We start from the raw sequence: 23,242 nt of genomic DNA on the forward strand, positions 1-23,242 counted from the left end.
GACAGGGTGCGTGGGTGGCCGAGGGTGCCCCTGGCATGTTCGGCTTTCAATCAATAAGGCTAAATCATACAATGTTAATCGAACATCGGTCGTATTCTCGCTCATCAAAAAATCATTTTCAATAATTGTTACCGTGATTATCTGACAACGGTCGTTCGTGTTCGCAACAGCGTATCTCCGTGTGCAACGTTGATAACCAGCCTGATGAACTTTAAAAATTTCATACGACGTCACGCTCATGAATACATTGACGCGGAGCATTTTGTCCGAATAAATAACACCGTTTAATTGAAACGTTCGATCTCCGCAGCTCGGGGCCGCGCTGTTCGACAGGCGCGCACCACCGACCAACACAGGAAGAGACTATATTTTCGGTATCAGCGATTTCACGCGCGCGGCCACGGTAAAGCTGACGATATTTTATTCAGCCATGACCAGTGGGACAGGTGGGGATAGGGTTGGGTAGAGGAAAAATCATCGGGACATTTCGACGGGGCTTGGCTGGCGTGCACGGCCCACGTTTTTCAAGGCAATTAATGCCGAAGATCGACAAACTGAGCGAACCGGAGAACGAACAAAATAGAGAGAGAGAGAGAGAGAGAGGGGAAGGGTAGAAAAAAAAATTCCCGCCTGCAGGAAAAGCGCGTTCACCGCGGAACGCAAATACGCGCGGCGGCGAACACCGGCGGGCGAAAAACGCGTTTGCGTTCCGATTCGACGTGTTGCGATCGTGGGAGAGCGGTCTTCCTCTGAACGACCACGGTAAGCGCTTTTTCGCCGTTCGACCGCGGAACGCGTGCAATTGAAACGAACCTGGGGGCAGCGGTAGATACGTGACGTGTTCGCGAGACCGACAAAACGGATGGATAAAAATTACGCGTACGAAATTCTTCACTTATCCCGGTCGCTAGCGTACGCAAATATGCATGCTCACGGGCCATCACGAATATTGTAAAAGAATGAGAGAAAAGAGAAACAGAGAAGAAGGGAGAGACAGAAGGAGAGAGAAAGAGAGGGAGAGAATACGGTAACAAGCGCGTATAATAAACTATGAACGGGAGGACGCTCTTTGACGCGGCAGCCCTCTGATACCGCCATGTCGGTGCCCTCTTGGTGGTCGAGTCTGGAAACAGAAGCACCCGAACACCCGATCGTCCTCCAGATTCCCTTCCGCGTCGCCAGGTTTTATATACAGAGTGACCCCGTCTACCGGCGTAGTTTCGCAAGCTCATAAACCGGAACCCCTCGCACAATGGCTGTGTCGGGGCTTTGCCCGTGGCGCATCTTTGATATCCAAATAACATTTTCCCCTTCGACGGAACCAGCCAACGAAACACGCCGCCTACGGGCGATAATAGACTGCGATACGAAACGCTATTCTCCTCCCACGCGTTTAAAAAAGCCCTGACGAGCGACGTTTTGCCCGACGTTGCCAAAAGGGGCGGGCCTCTCCCGTTCGGGACAAAAAGGAGACGTCGCGTCGCCGTCGTCGTCTTTAAAGACGACAAGAAATTAGCTGCAAACGAACTGCGAAAGGAGCCGCTAACTTTCTAATTATTACGGGACTTTTTCGCTTGCAAACACGTAGTTTGTATATACCGGAGATGGAATTTTTCTTGTGAAACAATGTACTTGCCGAAGGATTCTAGATATGTACGCGTTGCAGTACGAGAGATCGCTCACGCGAACTTTTACTCGACTCCCTCGAACTGCAACTTGATGCAATCGAGTCTCTTTGAAGCGCAAGGACAGTTTGAAAAAAGCAAGATAGGCGCGCAGACTTGTAGATGAAATACGTGTACTCTCGATGAGTTTAGTCTTAAATGTTGCGGACTTGTGGAGGAAACATGATTGTGAGTTGGACAAGTTGCTGGGGGTGGACAGTCGAATTTCCTGACTTGGTATTTTCTCGAGTGCATGTTTCGAGGAATTAGAAAATCCAATCTTTAGTTTATAATTATCGAACTAACAGCTATAAAATAACAAAGCCCATTGGATTTAAGGAAAGAAAAAGGACTGCTAATTGCAAAAAAATTCCGCGTCATTGAGTTTTTTTCTTTCTTTACTTTGTTATGAACTTCCCTGTTCCTTAATCCTTCCATTGCATATCTGAGATTGCACTTTGCGTAGCGGCTCACAGGAATCGTAAAATTTTCTCGCACATTTGTATTATAAGCGAATCGAATCCAATGACCTCATAGTCGTGCTCTAGTTGGATCATGGGATCGTCTGGATATAAACCCGGAACAATGGGATTTATTTGACATTACCGTGATAGTATCCCGGTTCCATGGCATACTGTATCCACTATGGGACCTACCTGAGACCTTCCACGATATACGCACGGACTTACAGGATTCAACTAGAATTATCCCAAATCCGTGGACTCTGACAGTCTCTGTGGTCAAACACATCAAACTTACTAGCAACCATTTCAAAAACAAAATCACTTCAAATTCTCCTGATCCGACAAAAAACTTTTCAAACTCGTTAGATTTGACAAAATCATGGCGGAGTCAGTTCTACCAGTCCTGTGATATTTTCTAATTCGAGTGACCCAGAACTAGCAGGTAACAAATCTTAGGATTACGATAATTCCAGCTAAAACTCATGTATCCACGATTGTGCCCACCATAGCGTGTTAAATGTCATGAGTTCTAAAAAATACTCTTAGCTGTCTTCTGGTCAGTCCTAGATGATCTTACACGTTTCTTAAAACTCTCTGTTTGATCAGGTATAGTGGTAGAAATTAGCTCACGTTTTCATTCTAAACGAAAACTTATAGACTTATCTAGCTTCTCTCTCGCTGAATGGTAATAAAATGCAGCCACGCGAATTTTCATTATCGAAACGACGAATCGAAATGAAGTGCTGAAGACAAAATCCTCTGATCGTACATGAACACCGGTTGTTCTAGACCGTAGACTATCGCGGTCTAGTTGCTCAAGTTGGAAGTAACGACACCGGGATATCGTTAAACGCGTGATACCTTGAGTCATAGAATTTCATTCGAAGTTCGAGCAGTAGATCATTTTAACGCGTTTGCTCCGATATTGGTTGATGCGCATAAACGAGATGGCGGCATCCGGTTTGATAGAAGTTGACGAAATCTCGAACATAAGTAACGAGATCACTTTGTAATTTTCTTGTATACGCGGAGAGATGTTTGGCGTAGCAATTTAATAAACGTAACGACCGAAACGTCTGCGAGTCGATTTACTTATTCCTTCTTCGTCGAAGAGAAGGAAACGAAAACGAGCAAACTCGACAAGCTGATAAGATCTTTCACTGCGTTTCTGACAGTGTGCAAATACTTTTCCTTGGTCGTGTAAGGACCGAAACCCGGTCTACTTTGCCGCCGGTTCACCGTTCCGGCTTGTCAAAGTGCATAAATTTCCGTGATTGCATCCTCTAGCGGGTCTCGATGCAACGGTTCTTCGCCCCCTTCAGGTCCCAGGCTGCTCTCGTGTCAATTTTGTTTACGAATGCTCTTTCCTACGGACTCCATTTCAATTTCACCGGTGGGTGCGTTCCCTTTGACGGTCACGAATGGAAGCGAGCGCCGTCTATTCCGCATAATACATAAGACTCGACGACCGGCTAATGGGCGAAATGAGCCGCGTTGCACTGACCAAGCCTGCCGACTATTTTCACGCGAACCGAATCGAATCCGGCTCTGCATGATTTTTTAAAAACGTCCGAGCTCTCGCTTTGCAGGATGTAACGAAACGTCGAGTCGACTAATTAAAAGCACCATCCAGTTTCGTCAGTCAAATCATCTCGTTAAATTACACGTAGGCCACTGGATCTACGTACGTAGATGGAGAAAGCATGAAAGAACCGACGAATCGATACGATGACGAGATAGAAGGAAAAATCCGTGCATGAACGAAAGATTAGAACGTTTTAAAACGTTTATACACGCTGCTACGTTGTACTCGAATCGTCGATAGAATGAAATAATGTTGCTCTTTGAGCGTAAGGCTCTCTGTTTGCGCGAGAACTGCAGATACGTTTCAACGAAATCATTTTCCCGGTCCAGAGGAAAAAAGAGCCGCTCGCTGGGCCGGGCTTCTCCATTTTTCTTCGTTGAACCGTACTGTAAAAAAGAGATTTACTTCCAGATCAGTTATTGCGCTTCATCCGGTATATTATATCGGATAATCCGTGCGCGGCTTCCGTCTCTCTGCATCTGACTCCTGGCGCGGTCGCGCGCGTTCTCTACCCGCACACATTCGCACAGCTTTTCCTCGCTTGTCTCTCGTCGAGCTTCGATTGAATACACGGCCGGTGTCGACGGACCTTCGCCACCGAAATCCACCCCGAAGAGACGACAAGGGTGAAGCAAACGAGTTTTATGACGATCCACCAGCAGGGAACCACCAGGCAAAGCGACGGATACAGGAACATCGATATCGATAGCGGCGGGATAAACGCCTCGTTCTCTTTCTCGTTTCTCTGTCTATCTCCGTCCGTCTCTACGCCGTCGTTGGGATATCGTTTCCGACTCCCATCGGGCCTGAAACGAATCTTTCGTAATTGGATTTACATGACGCGAATTACGATAACGAAATCTTCGGGAACCGATTCGACGACGAATCCGTTCCAGATGTTGCCCCGCGGTTGTGACAATCGCATTATCGACTTTCGGCTCGTACGCCACCGCAACGCCGCGCCGGCTGAAAGCAAGTTTTCCTTCCACGGATAATTCGATAGCCCGTAAAACAGCGAATAGTAGTTTTTCCATGGTCTTTCGTTCGAATTGAAATTTCAAGGATTTCCTTTTTTTTTTACGGAACTCGTTTCACCTTTTGAGGTCTACATACGTATGTTTATAGCTGTTGGTTCAAAGTACGGTTTTACCATTTATACCGATACAATGAGAAAGCACATTGTTAAGAACATTTCCTAGAAGCGATTTTCAACAGGTCTACGTCGGACACATGCGTCTGGATCGTCTTCAGTTGGTGACTAATATATGCAAATAAGCGTTAAACTGTCGCGGTAGAATCGACAAGTCGCAAAGCAACACGTTACCGTACACTCGTACGCTCATAACGTTGTAGTCGGTGTTACGACCGTTCGCGGAGAGACGTGATCGCGAGATAGCACGTCAACGAGAGTTGTAAATTCTCGCTACGATTATGTTAATCGACGCCGCGAAATAGTCGTTCCCCTGTTTCGTTTAGGACAACAGAGGTGGTTTAATGAATATAGCACTGTGTTAACACTAATAAATTAACGTTTATTTCAACAACTTATTAATTAGAAGGATATAAATGGAACAACAAAAGAAATGTAACTACGTAATGCGCGATATAAGATATGTATTGACAGTTTGGCTTCTCGAAACGTTCTGCCCGCCTTTCGATTTTTTCCGTTTTTTCTGGAAGTCGACCCCCACTACGTTCGGATCACGCCACATTCTTTTACGCCGGATAAAATAACGGCCACGAATCGAAGCTTCTGGAGGTCGCCCTGCTTAATAAACTATGCGCTTGCCACTACAATGTTTGTTTGTCGGGTAGCCGCGACGATCCGCCCGCGACATTGTAGTGCCGCGACCGACGGTTAAGAATATGATCTATGGCAAGCCGCATGGCGTAACATTCTCCCCCCGTTGAGAGGGTACCGATCAAATTAGCGAGATGTGGTTGACGTTCCTATCTTAGTTCGTCTCGGTGGCTAGTTGTTCGGGTTTCTCGAGATCGGGTTGAATTGGCAGTGGGACAAGCCTTTTGACGGCCCGATCCAAAACGCTCTTTGCCGTCTGAACTGTAGCTGTCCGGATGACACCATCGGCGCCTGGATGAACCTTGATAACTCGGCCCAGAGGCCAATGCATGGAGGGTACGTTGTCCTCTCTGAGGATGACGATTGTGCCCTTTTGGATGCCGTGTCCACCCTTGCTCCACTTATTTCGGTTGGTTAACTCGTTCAAATACTCCTTATGCCAGCGGTTCCAAAAATGCTGTTTAAGCTGTTGGATATGCTGCCATCTGGAGAGTCGGTTCGATGGAATGTCTCTGAAATCTCGATCACGTAAGCACATTAGTGAATCGCCAATGAGAAAATGTCCGGGAGTGAGGACTAGGAGATCATTTGGATCGGTGGAGATAGGAGTTAGCGGGCGGGAATTGAGGACTGCTTCTATTTCTATGATGAGAGTGTTCAATTGTTCAGAGGTGAGTAACTCGTTGCCGGCTACACGCCTGAGGTGGCGTTTGAATGACTTCACCGCTGCTTCCCATAGCCCACCGAAATGCGGTGAATGAGGGGGAATGAAGCGCCATTCGATTTGTTTGTCGGCTAAAAATGCGGTTACTTTTTCCTTGTGATCGTCCGATTGTAATAGATCGTGAAGCTCTCGTAATTCGTTGCTTGCTCCTCTGAAGTTGGTGCCGTTATCAGAATGGATGGTGGAGCAATACCCTCGTCGAGCGATAAATCTGCGAAGAGCGGCGATGAAGGCTTCGCTAGTGAGATCGTCAACGAGCTCGATGTGTACCGCTTTAATTGCTAGGCATACGAAAATGGCTACGTATACCTTTATCTGACGACGGTTACGATCTCGTTTTTCCTTGATGTGGAACGGCCCGCAGTAATCGACGCCGACGTTTGTGAATGGGCGAGATTCCGTTACTCGCGCCTCCGGCAGATTACCCATCACGTATTCTACCGGCGGTGGTTGAGCGCGGCAGCAGCGGACGCAGCCTTTGATCGCCCGCCATACTTGACTTCGACCGTCGACGGGCCAGTATCTTTGTCTTACTGCGTATAACGTAGCCTGCGTTCCGGAATGCATGTGGATCTTGTGCTCGTGTTCTATGATGCGTGTTGTAACGGATGACTTGGGTAATACTATGGGATGTTTCTGGGCGAAGGTCATCGACGAATGACTGAGTCGACCCCCGACTCGCAATATTCCTTCCTTGTCTATGAACGGATTGAGTCGCGTGAGCTTACCCTTTATCGCCGCGTTCCGATCTTTTTGGAGTGTACGAATTTCCTCGGAGAAATGGATGTTTTGCAACAATTTTATCAGTTTATTGTGCGTTATGCGTAACTCGGTAACGGTTAGGGGTGCCGCTCGGTTCCTTTCCTGTCTCCAACGGAGGCAACGAGCTATGATTCGTATCAACTTGGGCCAGGATGAATACCTTTCCAACAAACTGTAATCGGCGGGGTTTGCGGACAGACAAATCGCCCCTTTCTGCTCCGGTACTTCAATTTGCGGTGTTAGAGCCCATGTCGGCCAATAGCCTTCCGACTGGTAGAGCCATGCAGGACCGTGCTGCCAGATGGTTGGGCGCAGGAACTCTTCGGGTGTTTGGCCGCGTGATATTAAGTCCGCGGGATTGTCGTCGGTAGGAACGTGGCGCCAATCGCGGATGCTGGTTTTTGTTTGAATTTCGGAGACTCTGTTAGCGACGAATGTTTTAAGGGTGTGAGGTGATGTATTGAGCCAATGGAGGACGATAGTGGAATCGGTCCAATAGATAGTTCGAGTAATTTTTTGTGATAGGGCTTGTTGTACTGTTGACATCAGGGACGTAAGAAGGAGTGCTCCGCTCAGCTCGAGCCGAGGAATGGTCTGGCACTTGAGTGGGGCGACTTTCGATTTTGCGGTTAAAAGTTGGGTCCAAGCACGGCCGTTGATGGTAAGGGTTCGGAGATAAACACAGGCTCCGTAAGCCTTTTCGCTGGCATCGCAGAAACCATGCAGTTCAATTTCCATAGCGGACTCGATTATTGCTTTGCGTGGGAACCTGACGTTGTTTAATAAGGGTAATTGGGCATAGTACCTTTCCCACTCTGTATGTAACTCGATCGGAAGTGATTCATCCCAATCGATTTTCGACGACCATATTCGTTGAAGTAGCATCTTGGCCCGAACAATCACCGGTGCGAGCAGACCGAGCGGATCGTAAATTTTTGCAATCTCCGAGCTGATGATTCGTTTCGTGACTCGCGAGGGCGTGGGTTTGACTTCGACCGAGTAAAGAATAGAATCGTCGAATGAATTCCAAAACACCCCCAGCGTCTTCAAGGTTTGCGAGTCGCCCAAAAAATGTTGGTGATTTGTTTCTTCTAAGGAAAGTCCGTGTAACAAGTCATTATCGTTTGACGCCCATTTTCGTATGTTTAAGCCGGCCAGCTGAAGTAACTTGGTGAGTTCTGTTCTGATCGTGAGGGCTTCGTCCTTCGTTTCAGCTCCGGTGAGAGCGTCGTCGACGTAGAAATCCCGCTGCAGTACCTGTGCTGCACGTGGAAATCGATGTCCTTCGTCCTCTGCCAGTTGCTTGAGGCACCGAATAGCTAGATACGGGGCTGCGGATAAACCGAACGTTACAGTGTTAAGCTCATATGTTTCTGTTTCTCCACTCGCGCTGCGCCATAATATCCTTTGATATTTCCGATCCTCTGGTCGTACGAGGAATTGCCGATACATCTTCTCGATGTCGCCAGTGAGTACGTATTGATGAGCGCGGAATCTAATTAATATACAAAATAGATCTTCCTGTAACTTGGGTCCTGTGTGAAGTGTATCGTTTAAGGAGGTTCCGGTAGTGCTTGGTGCCGATCCGTCGAAAACTACACGGAGTTTGGTGGTTTGACTCGATGCTTTGGTCACGCCATGATGGGGTAAATAGTATCCGTTATCGTCGGAGTGGTTGTCATTGACCTTCGTCATGTGTCCCAATGCCAGGTATTCCTGTATTACCGTTCGATATTCTGATTCGAAGCGTTTGTCGTGCTGGAATCGGCGATTGAGTGAGGCGAGTCGTTTACTCGCCAGCGTTTTAGAGGATCCGAGTGACTGAAGCTGATCGTTGAAAGGTAGAGCGACGATGTATCGTCCTTCGCTGGTGCGTCGGGTGTGGATTTGGAAGTGTTCTTCGCATCGTCGATCTGCCTCTGAGATATGTTTAATTGAGGGTCCTTCATCGATTTCCCAAAACCGCGCGAGATCTGCTTGTAAAGTCGTCGTGGATGTGTGAAATATGTTTGTCGCGGTTTGGGAAGTTGGACTCCCCCCGATTACCCATCCGAATCGCGTCTTTTGCAGACGCAGTCCAGGCTCGTCTGGCTGCGTGAGGTTGACTTGTCCCACACACATCGACGCGAGTGTTGAACCTGAGCTTAGTAGTACATCTATCGGAGCTGGTAAATGAAATCGTGGATCGGCCAATTTGAGATTTTTTGGTATCTCAAGTGTCGAACGATCGATGGGTTCGCTGGGAATTGAGGTTGATATGGTTGGAATGATAAGGAACGTTAATGTCCGCGTGTATGTACCGTCAGTGGAAGTGATCGTGGCCGTGATGTGTCGCTTAGAAGTCGTTGTCAAGGTATCTAGAGCTCCGATCGGGACCGAACATTTGTTTTGCCTTATCTTTAGCGATTTTGCTAATTCCTCGGTAATGAAATTCATACTGGATCCGGTGTCGAGCAACGCTCGACAACGGATTGGTTGATGTTTATCATTCAAAATGTTAATCTGCGCTGTGAGGACTAGATCATTGAACCGTAATTCGGATGCTATTGGTCTGATATGTTCGGTCATCAACGGAGTCGTCGATCGTCGGCGTCATTGGTTGTGTGTTCGTTTGTCAATGGGCGGTGGACTTGGAGACGCGGCTGTTCGTGGTGTTTCCGATCTGTGGTCTGTTGTGTGCCTTTTGCAACGAATGGGTGATACGTAGGGTGGCAAAGAAGGTGTTGTGGATCGGCTATTTGATGGGGAAGATTTCGGGCTGGACGTGCTGGAACGAGACCCTGAATGGCGTTTTGTCCTGTGCAGCATTGTATGATGTCGTTCTCCGCATACGCGACATGATCCTGCGAAACAATGCCGCGTTGTGTGCCCTTTCCCGAGGCAGTTGACGCATAGTGATGCTCTTTTGACCTCCCGAATACGTTCGCGAAGGGATTTGGTTTTGAAGGTGTCACATTTCCAAATGGGGTGTGGTCCTTGACAGGTGGGGCATGTTGGATTAACCTGTGTCGCCGTAAGTGCATGCCCTCGTGATGCGCGTTGACGGACCGGAGTAGTTTGTTCCGGTGATTCTCTTGTTTGTCTGACCGTGGTGATCGGTCTGGAGCTTCGTGCTAATCTCTCTAGGAAGTTTAGTAAGTGAATGTACGGAGGCACCTCGTTATTGGGCAGCGTCATTTCCCATTGCTTTTGGATACTCGGTGGTATTTTAGAGAGGATGAGGCTGGTGAGCACAGCACTGGTATCGGGGTAGGAGTCTCCTAATTTGTTCAATGCATATATGTGTTGTTTGAATGTGTGGACTAAGCGCCTTAATTCCGTTGGAGATTCCTTGGTTATCTTTGGATAATCAATTATTGCCATGCAGTGACTGAAAGCTGTGTATCGTGGACATTCGAAACTCTCCTTGAGAACGGCTATAGCCTGACTGTAATTTACATTGCTAAGGGGTAACGCGTTTAAACAATCGGCTGCTTCTCCTTGCAGGGCGGACTGCAGGTAATGGAATTTCTGTATGTCAGTGAGACTAGGATTTTTATCGATTGTGGAGGAAAAGGTGTCATAAAAAGTGTTCCATTTTTCTAAGCTTCCGTCAAAAGTAGGGAGCCGAAGATCTGGTAATTTAATGGATATCGGATTTAAACTTGCGGATGATGCACAGGTTGGAGGGTTTATGGATGTCGACGGCGAAGCTGTTTGCGCGTTCCTCAGAAGATTTTGTAGCCTTGTATCTACCGCGACGTACTGATCCCTTATTTCGAAGCCGCGCACTTGTTCCTCCTCGTCCAATACTTCTAATTCGAGTTGGATCGCTTCGAATTGACTCGCAACTTCGGTCAGTTGTTTCTCGTAATTCGTTAATAAGGAGTTTTGCTGACTCCCGGATTGCTCGTACTCATCCAGTCGGGTCGATAAGTATGTGAATCGGCCGCCACAATAGCCTCGTCTCCGACGCAGGGAGATGAGTTGGTCTTCGCTCGTCATCGTTGCCGAGGATAGGAGATGGTCGAAATAAGGAACGAGCTTACCTTACTGTCGTGCGGCGTGAGGTCGCGTGTATGTTTGGTGAGGAACGCCTTGTTCCTTCCCGACGGCCACTCGTTCGGTTGTATTGTTAAGTTGTGAAATTCGTTGCGTTGATGACTGTCCAGCTGCGGCGGAAGGCTGCGTGGTTGCGTTCCCTTGCCAATGGGATGTGCTTCTTCGAAGGTGACGCGCCTGACGTCACTGGTTTCGCTGTAGTGGTTGCTCCCGCTCCCGCTGCTGGTTTTGATAAAGTCACGTGGCACTGTGTGGTCACTGGTAAGTGCACTCTTCACTGGCACGTGATCCGGCTCGAAGGACCAAAATGTTACGACCGTTCGCGGAAAGACGTGATCGCGAGATAGCACGTCAACGAGAGTTGTAAATTCTCGCTACGATTATGTTAATCGACGCCGCGAAATAGTCGTTCCCCTGTTTCGTTTAGGACAACAGAGGTGGTTTAATGAATATAGCACTGTGTTAACACTAATAAATTAACGTTTATTTCAACAACTTATTAATTAGAAGGATATAAATGGAACAACAAAAGAAATGTAACTACGTAATGCGCGATATAAGATATGTATTGACAGTTTGGCTTCTCGAAACGTTCTGCCCGCCTTTCGATTTTTTCCGTTTTTTCTGGAAGTCGACCCCCACTACGTTCGGATCACGCCACATTCTTTTACGCCGGATAAAATAACGGCCACGAATCGAAGCTTCTGGAGGTCGCCCTGCTTAATAAACTATGCGCTTGCCACTACAATGTTTGTTTGTCGGGTAGCCGCGACGATCCGCCCGCGACATTGTAGTGCCGCGACCGACGGTTAAGAATATGATCTATGGCAAGCCGCATGGCGTAACAGTCGGTGAAAACGATGTAACGAGTAAATTAGAAAATTTCCTACGGTTTACGTAACAAACAGCATCGATGGTATATATCGCGTGTAATATTGAAGACGAATGTAGCCGATGTAGCCTATGATCGAAAAATATGTATATCCCTTTCGTAATATCAATCCTCGTATCGTAGTAAGAAAATAGCAATGCTTACAAACTGACAATTCCAAATTCACATCGCGCGTGCTCCGTACAAAGTTCGAGCTCGTTATACACGAAATGTCTCAAATAACTCGTTTCAAACCTCGTAACATGTAAATTTCAGCTGCTGACCTATTTTAAAATCTCGTTTCACAAGTTGCGCCAAGTATACCCGTATTATTCGACAATATTTTTTTACCCGGAAATTAACAAAATTTCCAATTATCGTTCGTGTCTCTCGATCCGGAGCGATTCGCATTATTATCCACTTTGGATTTCACCGCTCGACAGGCTGCACCGTCGAAAATTCAATTTGTCCTCTTTCGCTCGTTATTTTGTTTTTCCTTTCTTCTTTTTCTCTATTTTTCTTTTTTACTTGACATTTTTGTCAACGTGAAATTCGATGGTGGCTGCAGTTTTTATTCCTTTCGATAGCTTCAATTTTCATCTTCCACGCGACGTTTTTTACATGCGCTTTCATAGCAAAGCAAAAAAAAAAAAAGAAAGAAGAGCGAGATAGAAAAAATGTAGAGGGGGAAAGGAAAAAAGAGGGAAGAGAGGGAGAGACGGGGAACAAAAAACGGACGAGATGGATCGTAAAATACTCAAATCCCGTGACGACCGGCAAGATCATACGAACGTAGCGCCGATACAACGCTGGCTAAGTAAAGCCTTTTGCGACCTCGGATAATATCCCTGATTTATGATCAGATCATATACCCTATCGAACTTCAGGGACGTATTAAACTTTTATAACGTTCTCAAAAGTCATACGACTTTCGTTTTGCCTCTTCGTTCTATCTCTTCCTCTGTTTCTTCCGCGCCGGAGGATCGTATTTTACTTTGTTCCTAAATCTTCTTCGGCGAAGAGCGGGTTTTCACGTCGGCTCTATCCATCAACGTCTCACTTCGTCTACGTCTGTTTTATTTCGTCTATACGCCGGCTTATTTAGGTTTCCGATGTATTTTAAGGCCACCTCGATCAATCTCTCCCGGTTACCGCCACTTTGATAGAAATGGATCTTTGTTTCGCTCCGTTCTCTTCTAATATGCAGATACTTTGTTTCTGAACTTCGATCCAGAGGATAAAATAGACGAGCATTCTTCCTATCGAATGAAACTTGGATCGTCAGATCGTTGACGTTTGGTCAATTCTTCTATAGAAGAATTTTTCAATCTCGTAAGATGTCCACGTATTCGAAATAAAAATCTAAAAAATATTTCAATATTCAAGTTACAGATCTGATCAACCGCCGTTTTAACTACAATAGCCGATCCCACCATCTCCAATTTCTTCTCTTTTCAAATCTTTTGACCTTCCTCTGTCAGACTCGCGCTGTATTCATTCAGTTCTAACTTATTGTTAGATTTCTATGTTACTTCTTATTGGATCGTAAATCATAAATCGCAAATAGAAAAGATTCGACCAAGAACGCCTCAAAATTTCATATTATATCGCGCCCCAAACCTAAACCACCCGAGGTTGCGTGTCTCCAATATCTTCACGTGTCTGTTTACGTGTCTCAGAGCTGTTTCCTATTGGCACGAAGAGTTATATTCCACTTCTATTATCGTACAAAGTCCACGGATCTTCTCTCTCAGAAAATTTCTTCCTTTCTCTCTCTCTCTCTCTCTCTCTCTCTCTCTCTCTCTGTTATTCTTTCTCCTATCTGGACTGACAAAAAATTATACTTTATTTTTCAGATATTTTCCCAAGTCGACATACTGTTCAGCATCGGTGGCAAATATTACACGGGCGAGCCAATAACATATACCTACATGGAGGACAAGATCTTCGAATCATCTAGAAACATCACCATCAAGCTCCATCATCGAGTCGGCAAGTACGTGAAGTTGAGGCTTCACTTCTCCGACAGATGGATCATGATCAGCGAGGTGACCTTCGATTCCGGTAAGCGAGCAAAATTCCTCATGTTCGAACAATCGCGCGCCAGTCGACGTGAAAATATTGGGATTCGCGGCTCCCTCTCGAAAGAACAAGCACACGAAACACGCGATCCCCGCGGTATGATATATCGCACAATCTTCATCGAAACATTTCTCGTTCCCCGGTCTGAAGTGTCGAGCGATAAAACGTACAGTACCCGTAGTACGTTCACGCATGTACATATATATATATATGTATATACATATAGGTTTATATCAGCGTTCGTTCCCCGGGTCTGAGGATAAAAACGTATCGCAGGATAAAAACAATAGCTAAGGAAGAAAGTCCTGTCACGCGTCGTACTGCCGCCGCGGCGAAAACTTAAAACGAAAAATTTCTGCTTGTGACGCAAAATCGTTTTTGCGGCACCCAGACTTTTGGTCGTGAACGCCGTAGGGAGAAGGAACGCACAAACGGTATTTCTTTTTGTAATTCCAGTCGTTTCATTCGGATTTGACGTGACTCGTAGTCTGCCGGGGCTCGCAGGCTCCGCGATTCCGCGCTCAACCCTCTTTCCACTCCCACCGATTTTCCACCCCGTACACACCAATCTGACAGACCAGCCAGCGACTGTCAATCATCGAGGAATAAAACCAGGCCCGTGTGTATATAAATTGATACACGGTAATTGACAACGGCTTATTATATATCTGTCAGTCAAACGATTTCGATTAAGTCGTACACACGCTGTCTATAGACAGAAAGAAAGAAAAAAAGGAAAGATAACAGGTGGATAAGTTCTCATGCAGAAGGATGAATCGCAAATCGAACCTCGCTTCGCTACCGCTTCTGCTGCTCGTTGCTTGTTTTATTATCCTTTGCCCTGCTTTTTTTTCTCCCTTTCCTTCTCTCTTTCCCGCTAGCGCTCCATATTTTTCTTCCACGCGAATGAAAACCAGGTCTGCCTTCGGTATATACGGACAGGTCAGCGTAGCTGTTTCAATAGAAATCAAGTTGTCCGGACGAAGACAGCAGAAATAACGACACGAATGTTAGACAGGTTAAAGCGTTTTATCAACGAGACGATATAAAATCGCGAACGTACGAATAACGGAGTGTCCTCGATCCTCTCGACCGAATACAGCTTCCGTACGATTTAACGCGGCATTCGATGGAAATCGTCTCGTTGCGTCGAGTTTAGCCGCGTTTACAGAATATTCTGTCTTCCGTATTGTATAAAGAGGATTTATAATAGAAACACGAGGTTATCCAGGATCGTGAAATGCGAAGCAGATCTTTCATTTTAAAACACGATATAAGAGCTAAGATTTTAATAAATATCCACAAAAATTTTGTGCGAATCGAGAATTGCGAATCGCGATATTCGACGAACAAGTTCACCCGAGTTTTAGGCGTTGAAATACTAAGCGTACGGTTTGATAAATCTTCTGAAAATGTTTGTTAAATTTAATAATTGGGAATCGAGAATTGTAGTCTCTAGTCGATCGAAACAAATTCTTTAGATTTCATGCGTATTCGAGATACTCGTACATAATAATATTTGAAAAAGATTCTGGAAAATGTTTGTCGGATTCAAAGATCTCGAATCGACGTCCCTGTGGATAAGGTTCTCCGTCGAGTTAGCGGTAAAAATTGACGGTAGCCTCGAATGCGAGTCCTTGTCCCGTTTCGTTCGCGTCTTTCGAATTAGTTCATTTTTCCGTGCGATTAAATCGACGAACGGTCCGGTTCGGCGCAGTCACGGGAAAAGAAATCCAATTAATTCGAAGATGATGTACAAACCGGCGGATAGAAGGAGGAAGAAAAACGAGAAGCAACCGAGGGCAGAGAAAAATCTAACGGGAGAAGAAAGAAGGGATTAAACAAGCTTTGGCGTTCGTTGAAAAAGGTACCGGAACAACAAGAATGAAACGCGCTAAAACTCTCCTCGTTTCCAGCGAGCGGCCATGGTTCTGTGAAGAAAAATTCTTTGTTATCCGTAGCGGAGGGATTAAACGCAACGGTGCTCGAGTCACCGAACAATTGAACAGAAGAGTCTGCCCTCCTCGTATAAACCGTGTCACGAAACTCGACTTCCGAGCTTTATCATTTAACCCAAGAGCATTTCTAAATAGACCTCAAAGACGCTCTTCGAGCGGAAGAATCGATGAATGAAAAGAGAATCAGCCAACGATCGAGGCAACGTTAAATGCGCTGGTTTTCGTAGAACCACGTGTGAAATCAACTTACGTGTGTATGCGCTACGCGTACATGGAACACCGTGTAATCTGTTTTTCCTTCTTTATTCTTAAATTAAACGCGGCAAAACGCGTCGCATCGAAGATAACGCGTCACAAACCGAGACCACGAAGGAACAGCGCTGAAAGAAGACTTAACATTATACAAGGTATTCGTGGCACAAAGGGTCCTTTGTCAGCGAGATTTGCCCACCTAACAACAGGTTCATAAAGTGGGCATGAAACTCTTCCAGGCTACGTTCCGTCGTCCGCTGTTTTTTCCATCTCAAAGGATGTACATGGAACTGTACGGCGGACAATTTTCCCGTCGAGCAAATAGCGGTTGGAAAAAGCTGAGACGTAGACTCAAGCGAAATACGGGATCGTTGAATCGATAAGGTCGTATATCTGAAGTATATAATAATATTCCAAGAGGATATTAAATATTTATGTATAGAAAATCGAGGTCTGAAAAGAAACTTTCATAACCGTGGCACAGAAAATATTCCATCGAGAAAGATCGTCAAGGTGTTATACGACCTAATAAAGGATTGGTCATTATATTAGGATTTTCTGAGGATAATAAATGATCCGAGAGAAAAGTACCATTGGGAAGGGAACCCTTCTTAATCGTGTTCTATCATTTCACGAGATCTCCGGAAGGAATCCTAATCGAAATCGTGTTTTTGCACAGGTAAACGAATCGGCCGGCAACATCGACGAAACGAATCCGAAACGATTCATCGATTGAAAGGATAAGGCTTTTGTAGGAGCCTCGAAACAGAAGCTTCTGCAACGGGCTGTTGCTAATGACGCGTCAGCTCGACTACTTTATTTGGACAAGTTTGCCACCCTATCGGGAACAACCCTTTTACTCGGTGCACCCTTTTCGAAATCGACCCCTCCTCTAGACAGATAATTTCATACGGATTTCATTCGCGTGCTCTGCGTGAAATTCATGCTCGTTGATCCAGCAGCAGCCGCTCATTTATTTCGAAAGAAAAGGATCGTAGGGCGAAAGGGGGATAGAAAGCAGGAAATAGCAGTCGAAGAAAAATGACCCGGGTCTAACGGCACACCCTACAAATGTGACCACCGTGTGACTGATGTCCACGAATAATTCCTGTCCGCGAAATGGGAAATCGTTCTCGGTGCGGGAACGCTTGTCGCTGGAAATTGATTATGTAAGCGTCACGGAGAACCTCCAAGAAGATCGATAATTGTATTTTCGACTTTAAAGTCACAAATTTATACGAGACATTACCCTTATAAAATAGATTCAGTCCGTTTCACCGTTAACAACTTTCAACCGACATTTTCATCGGATTCTCTCACCTCCAGTGAAGCTTAACGAAAACATCGATGCTTTGGAATAACGATGAACAGCGTCGGAAACGATGGAAAGAAAAGGCCAAGGTGCTCGAAAGAAAGAGACGAATCGCCTGGAACGTGGCAATCGAGTTTCGCGAGTCCTTGGAACAACCTCGCGTCGCGCGACGCCTCGTCGATGGCAAAAGGGATTCGTTAAAAAGTTTATCGACAATTCCTGCCCGTTTATTTCCTCGCAATTTCTTTGAATACAATCGTTCGATCCACTTTTAAAGCACGTCCACGATAAGCAAGAGAGAGAGAGAAAGAGAGAGAGGAGAAAGGAAGAATAATAAGAAAAAAACAAGGGAATACTATAATGGATGTACCCGGTCAGATTCTTTCAGCTCTTCCTCGTTCCATTTTTCGCGAAGGTCCTGCAGGGATTTCTACGCTGCTTCTTCTTGTTCTCCTCTACGAGAAACGTAATTGGACAGGGAAATACGAGAAGCTGGGTCGTGGATCGCCTTGCCAGGTGGAGGAGCTCTGCCCCCTTTTCTTCTCCGCCTCTCCGGTTACCGGTGGCTGCCGTAAAAATGATTCACCGTCGAGGATCGCTCATCCCATTCTGTTCCTTAAATATTCAAAATATCGTGTCCCAGCGCTGATATATCGCGAGCATTTTCCTGGCACGCCGGCCGGGTTCTTGTGCTCCGCTTCCGTGTTATCGGCCCCCGGAAACCGCCTCCGGCGAGTGTCTACTCTAAAGACTCTACGCCGGATACTCGATTATTAATTGACAGAGAGGAACGTAACTGGCCCGCGAAAAATTCCCTTAAACTTATCTCGTTAATAATCCCATTACCGGGACACCGCTGGTACGCCTGGCTCCCAGATTAAGTCACTCGGATCCATGGGAAAACCTTACAAACAGGGGGACGAAATTAATCGCGAGTCACCCCGTTCGAGAACTTTGTTAGCTGTTCCGCGTTAAATTTGTACCGTGTCACATTGTTCCAGTTACGCTTCTTATATTTTTACTCGCGATTTCTCCCAAGACAAAACATCACGGAGAAAAAGGAGATTAACGTTAGAAACGCTAGAGTTTCCTTCTTCTGCTGCCTCGTGTCTTACAAATTATGGATAGACAAGGATTTGCCGTTATTTTAAACGAACGCAAGACAAACGCAAGTTCGACTAATCAATCGATGAATCAAAATGGCAAAGAATACCAGGAATTACTAATCTGCGATTAATGTAATACTTTATTGTTCGATAGATATGCGGATTTAAAGGTGGAAACTGAAACGATAAGCCGAGAATAGGAAAATCGTTGGACAATAGACGCGATATCGGGCAATAAATAATGGTAAAACGAGGGGTGGATGTATTAAGGCAACGATTGGCGGCGACGTCTGACGTGCTCCAAGCACCGGAAGCATCCTTTCGCCAGACAATCCCACGGTGGCCGATTCACAATGGCCGTCGTTCGATTAAGCGGCCTCGCTCTCTGTGCTTGAAAATGAGGTCGAACACGAAGGCCGAGAAACGAAGTTCGCGGCTCCATTTCCGTTTGCAGCGGTAAATCAAAGCGCTTTTAAAATTGTTGAGCCTTCCTTTCCCCTTGCCTCTCTGCCTCTCTTTTTCCTATTTCTTCGCGAGGAAACCGCGTCGCAAGATCAAGGAGCGCATTAGTTGCATTTGACGTAGAGCGTCAGCTGCGTGTGCACGCTGCACGTGCAACCGTCTTTGCACCGTCTCTCGTTGTCCTTGTCGTGGCTGTAACGTGCCTGTTGCACGGACCACGCAAAAGTAGAGACGAAACGAAGGGTACAAAGAAACAGCGAGGAAAAAGAAAGAAGGGAAAGATACGAAAGCGTAGCGCGAGGAAATCGCGGGACGTAAGAACGAGGTCTCTTACCGGACTCCTCTTTTCGTCTCCCTTTCTACTCCCATTGATTTTATTTTCATTCCTGTTCGAAGAAAGGCATCCCGTTGCATCTCTCGGTGCGCGATGATTTATACGCGGAAGATCCACCTACGTAAGTTATGGCCCACCCTTGTCGCAATCGCGCAGCATCCTGATCCAATCGTAAATCTGACTACCACTGTACTCTGGAAGTGTGTATGCAGCCACGGGAGGACGGCTCTGTTATTGTTTTGATGGCGAAATAATCACGGGTCTAGAGAGGGCCCGCTATAATTAAACGGGAATTCGGTATCGAGGCAGGCCGAAGGAGCCACTTGGAAAATATTTAGTCGAGCTACGGTAATGTATAGCTGCCTCTGACTCTATTTCCAGTTCGCAATTTCCTTCGTTTTTGGTCCGCTGAATCTGCACCGCGTATTTCGTCGACGTAGATTGAACATTGTTTTAGTAATGGTCGTTCGGATCTGAGATATGAAAGCAAGTGATCGTTTGTCCGCTTCCACGTATCGAACGTGTACTTGCTTGATGATATTATTTGGTGTATTGATACGACGGTGTAGTAATCTTTGTGGCTGGTTGGAATGTTTTACGACCATTTGCCTGAAAAAATGAATGTCGGATAGCGGAAAGAAACCTTCTGTTAGGAAAACGACGTTTTCTAACAGAAACCTGGAAGATTCGAGTCATTTGTTGCTATTTAGAAGTTGCTTCTTAAGAACTGCAGATCTGAAAAACGCTCTAAGCCTCGTACGTATCGATCAAAAGCGATACTCATCGCATTTCATATTTGACGTAGCAACGAGAAACAGCGTGGCTGGTGAATACCTGAACACGAAATACCAAAACGATTTCTCAGTAAGAGCTGCATAGCTAGCACGGCATGTATTTAATAAATCAATTTCACAAATCACGCACGAATCATCATCTTGACTGATCGTCGCGAATAAGAATAAGCCAGACTCGACTGCGCGTAATTCAAATACCATAGATCGTAGTATATGAAACGTTGCGTCCTTTCTTTGACGTTTTACGTACTAATTCGAATAAGAAAAAAGTCGGTCGCGTTAATCGCAAGACAGACGCAACAATTCAACGTGTACGAGGACGCGCAACGAGGATAACGAGCACGCCGGATAAAGAATTTAATTGAAAACTCAATTTCGATTATGATACTCGAAGTCCTTTGCACACGCGCAACCGTGACAAGAATTTAATTGTTGCGTAAAAATAGGAGCACTGCTTAACACGTTGTTCGGCGCGGCGTTGTCCGGCAGGCTTTTTAATTTAAATCGCGCTCGAAGTATCAATCGACACGGTTAACACCCGTGCGCTCGCGCATGTCCCCTATGGAAGCAACCTCCGCCATAGAATCGCATTTCCTGCTCTGTACAGCAATCGCTTCTTCTAAAGTGGAGAGGGCACCCGATGGAAACCAGAAATTCGTTTTTCAATCATCTCGGCTCTCAGCCACCAACGATCAATTGTACAGAAGGATTATATGGCTACAATTATTCGAGTACCAATCAATCTGCGAACAATGCATCGTTTTTCTAAGAGACGCAATCGTTGGTTTACGAAAATTGCTCTTCGATCACCTTTGCCCTTGTCAAATCCACCTTTATCGTCTGCCAGATCCATTTTCATCGAATTACCACCGTACAGCTACAGTGTTTGCACGGTACAGCTTGAATCGTTGTCGCTTCATTTACGATTTCATTTTATAGTAATAAAGGGAACAACTGATCGAAAAGCAACTTTATCCTTTTACATATTTTTCCTTGCATTTACTTCCAAGCCTACTACAAGCCGTACAATTTTAGTTTCCGATAGACATACTTTTATCTAGTAGCAACACGACAATGATAACAAATACGATATTCGTTTTTGATTCGTTCAAAGAATTATTAAGGTATTGAAGAATTTTTAGATAGTTGAACGAATGAAAGAAGTCTTCGTGTAATCTGAAAATTTTTATGTATAAGCATACATAGCTTGATAGAACGTATTGATAAATGTGATTTACAGAGAGGTAAACATAAAATACTTACATGAGTCAGAGTTGATCCGCTCTTGCCCATCCAAGAGTTAATTAAAACCGGTCAACATAGTCTGCTGTAACCACACAATTTCTACGAGTAGAACCATATTTACCGATTCACAGAAACCATTCCGCTCGAAACGGTGAACAGTGGTATGAAAACCTCGTTCTTCAACCACCTTGGTTCTCGTCAGCGGCACCTGCAACCCCACTGGTTTGCATCGCATGCATACTCATTACCGTTAGATTACCAGCGTGCCCGTAACTATGGCTGCTGAACGGAACGAGAAACAGACAGAAAGAGAAAGAGAGAAAGAGAGAGAGAGAAGCGAACCTGACGCACTGTACCATCTGACGGTGTGGCCTTCGCGAGACAAAACCTCTTTTCACAGTTAACCCCCTGGGCCACGCAAAGAATGTTTAATATCAGATTTCATACGGGATGCACGGGAAACGGTAGACGGTTTGTCGGAGGCGACAGGAGAGGGCAGAACGCTTGCCAGACCATGTAAAAGCCGATATCAAACGCGACGACAGCTTTGTTTCGTGCGGTATAATCCTGCCAGGAACCCACGGAATACGGGTTTGCTCGTTGGCGCGAGTGGAAAAAGCTTGGTGAATCGAGATAGAGAAGGCTTCACCTGTGAAACCTCGGTGAACCTCGCTACCCACTTCTGCGAGTCAATCTTCCGTCCTTTCCTTTTTTTCTTCTTTTCCTTTATCACACCGTTAACCTCGAACCGTTTTTGCTGCTCCGCCCGACGGCTCCGCTACGTCGCACGAATGTCTGGCAAGATCTCATTTAACGAAACAAACCGCGGAGATAGAATTCAGCAGCGAGCGAGGGCTGGAAAAAAAATTTCCCCACAATGAGACGAGAGAGAGAGAGAAATAGCAAGTTTTATCAATAGCCCGTTTTAATTAATTAGCGTCGCGCGCCATTTCGTTAATTTCACGGTAATCTTCCCGCTGAATCATACGGGACGTTCTTAATATAGAAAGTAACTCGTTTCGGAATATACGTTTCTGTTCATAAGTCACTGAATATTTTTTGACATTACGTAATTTCAACGTAGTAAAGATTATTTGATAATGCAAAATCGTGTATACTTTAATTTGACTAACTTATTATTTAACTAATTTAATTTAACTACAGAGAAACTTTTTCTTCTCGACGCGTAGGTCCCGCGTTTGGCAATTGGGCGGCAGAAACTAATTTCGTACAACCCGCACAACCGTCTTTTCGCGGTGCTTGAATTATTCGAGCGTCGTGCAACCGAGATAAAGGGACCACGAGTTAACCAGCGAGAAACACGTGTGTGTCGCGTCTCGTGTCGAAAAAATTCGCTCAAGACTCGTACGCCGCGTTTAGTTGCTTGTGACAGCGTGTAACGTGGTTCTGTCGCGCCTTTCGCGGCAAAACAGCTTGTTGAAATATTTTTCTTCCGACGATTTCCCTCTTTCAAGACGAAGTTTCGTCGTTTCCCGAATTCTAGAGTAGCCGACGAATATTAAAAATCTCTCCTCGGAGATACGTAAATGAAATATACCTACAGCTGAGGAACGAAGAGGTAATCGGACAATCGGATCACTCAGTGCCGTTGCAATAAAGCAAATGGAGAACTTGACGGTATACTGCGCGCTTTTTTTCATCAAAACGCATATAGGTTGATTATGCGGTCTATATGCGCTCAAGTATCTTCCTTCCGTTTAATGATTCCGCGTTTACCCGTTGGTTCGTACGATAATGTTTTTCTGCCCCAAATGCTCGCGGCCG

The 23,242-nt window shown here is 45.6% G+C and overlaps 1 protein-coding gene across 2 annotated transcripts in view; it reads left to right on the top strand.

Moving 5' to 3' along the window:
- The window catches only part of LOC117204507 (discoidin domain-containing receptor 2-like), a 165,349-nt gene that overhangs the window by 113,198 nt on the left and 28,909 nt on the right, over positions 1-23,242 (top strand). For both annotated transcript variants that reach the window (XM_033441972.1, XM_033441975.1), the window contains exon 7: positions 13,769-13,976. In XM_033441972.1, coding sequence (XP_033297863.1) covers positions 13,769-13,976 — 208 coding nt within the window. The remainder of the gene's footprint in view (positions 1-13,768; positions 13,977-23,242) is intronic.

Source organism: Bombus bifarius, unplaced genomic scaffold, assembly GCF_011952205.1.
Source record: "Bombus bifarius isolate JDL3187 unplaced genomic scaffold, Bbif_JDL3187 scf7180000007978, whole genome shotgun sequence".
Lineage (NCBI taxonomy): Eukaryota > Metazoa > Arthropoda > Insecta > Hymenoptera > Apidae > Bombus > Bombus bifarius.